At 43.4% G+C, this 7,827-nt stretch overlaps 1 protein-coding gene across 1 annotated transcript; it reads right to left on the bottom strand.

The window, feature by feature from the left end:
• Window positions 1–4,745: 4,745 nt before the first annotated feature.
• LOC125941237 (TNF receptor-associated factor 6-like) lies at window positions 4,746–7,579 on the bottom strand. The gene is made up of 2 exons (XM_049658160.1): window positions 7,248–7,579; window positions 4,746–5,980 (listed from the first exon to the last, which is right to left on the bottom strand). The coding sequence occupies exons 1-2, from the start codon at window positions 7,530–7,532 to the stop codon at window positions 4,892–4,894; spliced, it is 1,374 nt and encodes a 457-aa protein (XP_049514117.1). The 5' UTR covers window positions 7,533–7,579; the 3' UTR covers window positions 4,746–4,891.
• Between the last annotated feature and the right edge of the window lie 248 nt (window positions 7,580–7,827).

Genomic DNA, 7,827 nt, shown 5'->3' with positions numbered 1-7,827 from the left:
TCGCATCGGCACAGTTTAGCCGGAGCTCCGAGTTGCAGCGTAGGGTTTATTGCGCGCAGTCTGGTGTGTGGTGTTTCACTGTGCTAACGAGAGTGTGCGTGTCAGAATGCGAAGCTGTCTCGCAGCGTCTGTCCTTGAACGACCAAAATGACCTGAATGACAGCCTCAATAACATTCTGCATTGCTACAAACAATGGGGGATGGCCAAAAATGTAGAAGCAAGTGTTTTTCTTTCCATACCTCGTAAGAAAACATCGCACTTACACGTAAGATTCTTCCCTACTCATAGAAGCTGCTAACTACAAGTATTTAGGTGTCACCCTGTTTAGCAAGCCTTAACTTAAAAAAAAACTTCAGCATGTGGTAAACTCAGAGCATATTATTGCTTAATTGCAATGAAGCTCGAGTACGAATTTCCTGCCTAAGTATACACTGAGTCCAACATAAACAGCCTTGCAAGAATGCAAAGGCAAGCTGTCCGGTTTGTGTACAAGCTTTCGGCCTTCGGCTGTCCAACTGAACTAATTAGATCTAATGACATTCCGTTGCGTGAAGTTCGTAGAAAAACGTACGGCTGGTATTTCTTTCCCAACTACTCAAAAACAAACTGGCACTCGACCCCTCTAATTATATAAATCCCCTCCGAAGTGACGCGTTTCCTTCTTTGTGCTTTAGAACCGGGTAGGGGCAAAAAATCTCAAGAACGAACAGAACAAGAAATTATTTGACCGTCAGTGTGTACTTTATTTACAGACAGGCGATGACTATTTCAGTAAAAGTGGATTGCTGATAAACTAAACTCGCTTAAATGAAAATGCCAGATGAAAGGGACGAGGGTACCAACTTTTGTTGGCTATACCAATAGGAACAATGTTAACAAACTTCATTTAAACGGACACGGACAGAAAATCTGAAAATTTTACGAAAATGCTGAAAATGAATCCCCAGTGTGTGATTGCACCGAAATGAGGTAGTCACTTGGCTCATTTTTGAGCCTATGGCTTTATTTTTGGCGTTTTTGTGAGCGCGCTCGCCTCGTTGCCCGACCCGCGGGAGTTGGAAGGCGTGACGTCACGACACCGTCGTCGGATAGCCAGCCGGCCGGCCGCGGTCATTCGAAGCGCGCCGACGCCGCCATCGCGAGCATGGATTCGAGTTCTGGTGCCTCTACCAGCGATGAGCACACGTCTGAAGACGAGGTCCATTCCAACTTGGCAAGAAATATTACCGCTTACGGTTACGAGCCTTCCGCGTCAAGCGACGAAGAAGAGCAGGCGGCCGTGGTAGTGCCGGTCAGGTTTTCGCGAACCGTAGCGCGAAGATTTTGCTATGCACCTTACACCTGTGCAAGAATGATTTGTTATTTCCTCTGTAAACTTGCTTTCTCAAGAGCGCACGCAGGCGAGGCAGCTGCGGGGTACTTGAGAGCAAAAGGCACAGCGTCAGGCCTTAGGCGGTGCCTTTTGAGCGGCATGCCGAGGCTTTTCGGCACAGTCGGGCTGGTCACATAATCATCGTCGAGGAAGTGGTCCGCGCAAATGAAGTCATTTTTTAGAGGTGTCCAGGCTGGGCGTGACGGCTGACAGGCTGGTATCCAAAGTTTACGCACGTTCTTGTCTCTGGAAAACGTGTGCGATGGCGTGTCACGACCGACGATGCTGTTATAACAGCAATGTCTGGGCAATTCCTTCCGCCGCGACAAACGTGTCAATACCAAGCGACGACCGCGGGAAGGCGCATGTAAGACACACCACCTGCGTGGAACGCCGACGGGGATAATGTTTCAGACGGACCACGTGCGAAGATCGCCGAAAGGGGTTAAACAAACGCTGCAAGGGACCGACACCCCCGGAAACACTGCGGCAGCTGTGGCCGACCTAGGCCGCGCGCGCGCGCGCGGTTGGGTGTTATGACGTGAAATTTCAACTTCTGCCGGCGGCCGCTTGGAGGCAAGGTGCAACAGAAAATCGCAAAAAAATGTTTCTCGTTCTTTTTTTTTAAAAGCAGCGTGTTGTATTCGTCATTTTCAACAGTTCAACTTTTGTTCTGACGCAAAAAACCAGCTGCCAACTTTTGTGTCCGTATCCCTTTAAACCGGAACGCTTGTTTTTGCGAACTCCGGTTAAACGGAACAGGAATCGAAAGTGCGCGTACCTCACGGGCAGTCATATTTGATATGAAACACGTCTACAAACACGTCGGCAAACATGCCCATTGCTGATGCCAAAGAATCAAGAATATCCAATCTGTCAGCCAGCTGTGCTATCGTAGCATTAGTGGCTGCTCTGCGAAGTTCATGTTGCCTATTTTTCGGGTTCGTTGGTGCATTGGGATGGCGACAGACAAAAAGCGAAAGCGCACGAAGAACTGCTTCGTGCGAATGAAACTGTGCTATTCCAAGCAGAGTACAATAACGTATTTTTTCCCCACCACAGTGATCCCCACCACTGGATCCTTTTTGAAATAGAAAGATTTCTTTGTTGTGATTTTTGCGTCTTTCGCATAAACGAAATTTTAGATAAACCCAACTGTTATTCCTGTCTCCGAGTTCTGTTTAAGCGGAGCCGACTGTACTCTGTGCCTGTGTTTTATAGTTTTCAAAGCCGTTCGTGATTAAGCAAAATTTCGGCGGTTGCGTATTATCGATCGTTCTATTGTTTCATTTTACGGGTCCTTCCGCGTCGGGTGAGATTTCTTGTGAAACATGAATTTTCTCACAGCTCATTCTTATTTACTTTTTTAATTGTGCATTATCATAGACTGAACTTTTTGAATGATTTTTGCTGTAGTAAGCCAAAGAAATATATTTACTGTCGTCTCATAATGTCTTTGATACGTTCTGGTCTCTTCTTTCCAGCCATGCAGCCAAGGCATTTCTTTATTTAGCACAAATCAATAGTTCAATCTTTCTTTGCCTAGCACTTGCAGCGCATTGAAATTCTGCACTGATCTGCAAATAAAACACATCGTTGTGAATGTCAGCATCTTTCTTCGAAATTGCCTTTATCATAGTCCTACTAATACACGCCTATCTTACTGAATAATATTGAGAGATAAATATTTGACATGCTCACTACGCAACCATTATACAACGCTCATAGGGCTGATTGCTAGCGAATTAACAGAGTTTGAATCAGAGTATGAACATTTGTCTCAATAAGACCACGCCAAATTCGTCTACTACAAAAGCGGTGACTGAGAAAAGTGTTCATAAGTGCCTCTCGCCCCCAATTTTCTTGTCACAGCGTGCATGGCACGGATTATAGGCTCTTCGTAAAACCACCAAAGTTGTGCGTATTTTTTAGAGACAAATCGGGCAAAGTTCGCTCTCTGGAATCTTTTATTTTCACAAGAGAATCCTGGTTCACGCGAAAGATCTTACGCTGAAGCCTTGGTTCATTAACTTGGGTTCCACAGGGCTCGGTCTTCGGGCCTCTCCTTTTTTGTTATATAATAATGATACTCATCTTTGCGTCACACCACCAATCCAGATTAAACTATTTGCAGACGACTTTGTTGTATACACATCCATAAATAATCGAGATGACCAAACTAAATTGAACAATTCTTTGCACTCCATTGATGCATGGTGTGCATGGTGGGGCTTAATAATTAACACTTCTAAAACAGCCCCCATTACGTTTAGCAACAAAAAGAAGCCCCTTGACTTTACTCACTCTTTAGGTAACGTAACCATCACGAGAACTGACAAAGTTAAATATTTAGGCCTAAAACTTACGAGTAACTTTGATTGGGAACCGCGTGTTGAAAATGTTTGTCGGGGCGCACTACAGAAATTGTCCTTTTTGAAAAGGAAACTGCGTAATACGTCTCCTGCAGTAAAACTAAATGCATACAAAGAGATAGTGCGACCAAAATTAGAGTATGAATCTCTTATTTGGACCGGTTGCCAACAACACTTGAATAATAAAATCGAAAGAGTACAGAATTTAGCTTTGCGTTTATTTATTCTGTTTACTCGCATCACTCCAGTGTCAGCAACTTACGTAATAGGGCCAACCTACAGAAATTTGAGTAGCGCAGGATCATATCTAGATTACATTTATTTACCAACTTTACCACGAGAACTTTGAGCTATCACGGGAACCATATCTTCAGGATATTTTAGAACAATCAGAGAGAACACATGACAGTAAAACTATTAGACAACCAGTCAGCCGCATTAATGTTAACAAGTTCTCGTTATTTCCTCGCGCGAATGTCCTCGCGCGATTTATTATTGGAATACGTTATCTGAGGAGGTAGTGAACTCCGTTTCGTTGGAATCATTTGTTCAATGTAATATTAATATCAATTTTTGTTGAAATTCGAGTCCAATAGTGGAGTACACTGTGAGTTGATGATATTCCCTTGTACCAGCAGTCATTTATGTCATCTATGTCCAGTGTATTGCCATGTTTTTTCACTTGTGTATGTATATTTGCCACTATTTCAAGTAAATATTTTAAATTTACTGCTCTTGTTTGTATTATAAGTATCCAATCCTGCATGGGCCCGAGAAGGGCCTGCAGTATTTGTTAATAAATAAATAAATAAATAAATAAATAAATAAATAAATAAATAAATAAATAAATAAATAAATAAATAAATAAATAAAAACTTTATCGAAATCATTTAATTGCATCGTTTCTCACGGGTGTAGATAGCACGCTTTTGCACTGTCTAAGTGAAATAATTTAATATTGCTTGCTTCTTTTTTCAAAACCTTTTATTTTAGTAAGAACTCATCGGATCTCATCGGCTTCGTAGGTTCTAAAGAAACAAAATTACACAACTGCACATAGGCAAGAATAATACGAAACATAAAACAAATGCACTATAGAGTAGGGGCAATAAGAATCGCGGTTCCAGCAGTGCGCCCACGAAACTCTCATAGGAGTGTTTCCCATATGAACCGCAGTTTATCATCCTTCAGATAGCCGTCGCGCTCAAGTTCATTCAGACTGAAAGACGGGTTCGTCACGTGACCTTTTCCGTTGCATGGCTTGGACAGATGGTGGGACTCACAGTTTCTGCTCACAAACTTGAGCGTCCGCACGTTCCCGAAAGCTGGATGTACCACACTGAGCTCGATCTTATGGCGGAAGGGCCAGTGAATGAAACTATCAAACGGGCCTTCTTCGATATGGATAGAAATGTGCAGATTTACGGAGTCCCCATTTTTCTTAAAGTAAACTCCAGGAACGATGCAGTATGCACGTGAGTACCGGCGCTCGAGCTCTACCAGAGCCGAGTCATTCTTTAGCGCAGCTTCTTTAAGTAAGCTTATGTCCTTGATGATAAATTCGTGACGGGAAGTGTTCAGTGAAAGGAGCATGAGCACGTCTTCAACACGCGTGAGCATCCTTTCACTGCGTTCCTGAAGTTCAGACTTTAACGTGGAAATTTCAGCAGCCTGTTTTGCAACTCGTTCATTTGTCGCCCTTTGGCGCACTTTTTCACTAATACGGTTGACATTATGAAAGACATCGTCGAGGCGGCTAGTCGTCGAGTTCAAGATTTCTATCACTTCCTCCATAATGTCACCAGCACCAGCTGCACTTTCCGCGAAGCGGGTGCCGTACACTTTATTCACTGCTACAAACTCTTCTTTCATAGCTTCTTTGAGAGAGTTGATTCCATGGCAGACATGTTCGAGAGTTGCCTTCCGTGCGTCGTTGAAGCTATGAATTTGCCGAAACCCGGCCTTGATCTCTGATATAGCCGCCTGAAGAGATTCCTTTAGCTGCTCAATATCCACACTTCCATCGCTTTCCTTTGAGGTCTCGCGCTTTACTGGCGTGCAGGACACCGCGCGGCATCCTGACATTATGTGCGTGCTAGCACTGCGGTACAGCACAGTCGCCGAGCACTTCGGGCAAGATACTGTGTGGTATTGACACTCATCGCGGTGATGCTTGCTGATATTGGAAGCAGCTATCACGGCTTGACATCCAGCTTCTTCATTCCAGCATTTCACCTGGATGAAAGTGATAACAAGAACAAATGTTATACTCAATGAAGGGTTTCATTCACGAGCACATATTTTTTCATTCGCGAATCCCCGCAAAGTCAGCGCTTTAATGAAATAATTAGGTTTATTTATTTCCACAAAGCTGCCCACAAATTATCTGTATTTTCTACTTGAGGCAGGACTATATACACCCAGGTTGAAATACAGGGATGACCTTACCCCCTCACCACCAACTTTCCCCTCTTCGAATAAAAAGAAAGAAAGAAAAAAAAAAACCGGGCAGATGAGAACTTCATTTTTCTTAACAAAAAAAAAAAAACCATTTCGGTCCCTTGAAGATAATCTCCGTCGGAGTCATTACACTTGTCCAACGTTTTATAAAACTGTTTGAAGCAACTTTGGAACTTCTGAATCTTAACGTTGTTGAATGGCTTCTGCAAATCTGTGTTCTCCACGTGCCTAGTAAAAAATTACCGCCCTTTATTACACATTCTTCTTCAAATGTGGTTACAGGGCATTTCGAAAATACCACGCGCAAAATAGAAATAAAGAAAAAAATAAACTTTGCTGTTGTTGCCCTTGTAATATGTGGTTGGAGCTGCTTCAATGCAGCGTTTTCTTCCATCATTCTGATGTATCTTGTACGTAAATAAAAAAATCCAAATAAAATTCAAATATCAAATATTTTCTTTCTTTAACAATGTCGAATGTAAAGTTTGCGTGAAGTCCTTTTGGTAGAACCAATAGTCTTACTTACATTATAGATGTATGTAACTGCATATCAGGGCAATGAAGAAGCTTCTAAATGAGAAAGTGCTTTCAGTTATCTGGCGCACTATCGTAATGATAATTACAAAATAACAGGTCTATACGTCACCAGACGCGCGTTGGACGTTCTGCTCGTTGAAGAAAATAAATGTAATATTACACAAACGAACACTGTTTAAAGGCATGAAAACTGAGTGATGCTGACAGAATCATAAGTTGCGTTACAGAAATCAAGTAAACAAGTTCGTATATAGGCTGCTCAAAAGCGAGGTTTTCTTGTTCAATGACTGGAAATTCTAGAGTTGCAGTTCACTCATGAACTGGGACCGAATTCACAAAGCTTTTCAATCGTCAATGGCCTTCCACATTGGCCATCATGATTGGCAGGAATTCGCGCTCTTACAAACAATTCTCGCGTAACAGGTTTTTGTAAACAGGGGCGCTGGTGCCTTATACACACTTATACACAAGAGAACTAAGACACTGCCATACTTTCTTTCCCTACCTCTCTTTGTAGAAGTTTCTCGGCAGGAAAAATTCTCCATTCAACGTCCTCTTCGGGGTAGTGGCCGCCGTCTAATGGGCAAACTTGTCCGCCATCATCAACCGAGTGATCGTAGCAGTTCTTGCACAGCACGTGACCGCAACCGAGCAAAGCGGTAGCTCTGTGTACTAGTCCGCAAGCACCGCAGATTCTGTTCGCAGGAATGGCCCTGACAAAATTTAGAGGCTTCCAGTCAATTTCTTCAGAGAACCCGACCAGTGTGTACTGCCAGCTGCTAGGCGCCATCTTTCTGAGCGTACGTCCGCCTCCACTCTTGGCACTTGCAGCGCTTCCACTCGATAAGAGTACCCGCCCTATTATCCTTATCTTTCTCCGCCGCCGGAATCGGCAGCGCAATTTCTGCGCCATATGCGGCTTGGTCTATCCGTCTAGGCACCTTTTGCGTGTTTCAGCTTTATCTGTGAAAAGGTTTCATAACTTTCTGTTTGTCACTAGCATATTCTCCACGTATGTGCATAGACGCAAGATGCAGCCCATGCAGGGCTGTTGCATGAGTGGGCGAGGCCATTCAAGAGGATAA

The sequence above is a fragment of the Dermacentor silvarum genome, chromosome 11 (assembly GCF_013339745.2).
Source record: "Dermacentor silvarum isolate Dsil-2018 chromosome 11, BIME_Dsil_1.4, whole genome shotgun sequence".
Lineage (NCBI taxonomy): Eukaryota > Metazoa > Arthropoda > Arachnida > Ixodida > Ixodidae > Dermacentor > Dermacentor silvarum.
The sequence above is the reverse complement of the archived record's forward strand: the minus strand, read 5'-3'. Positions and strand labels throughout refer to the sequence as shown.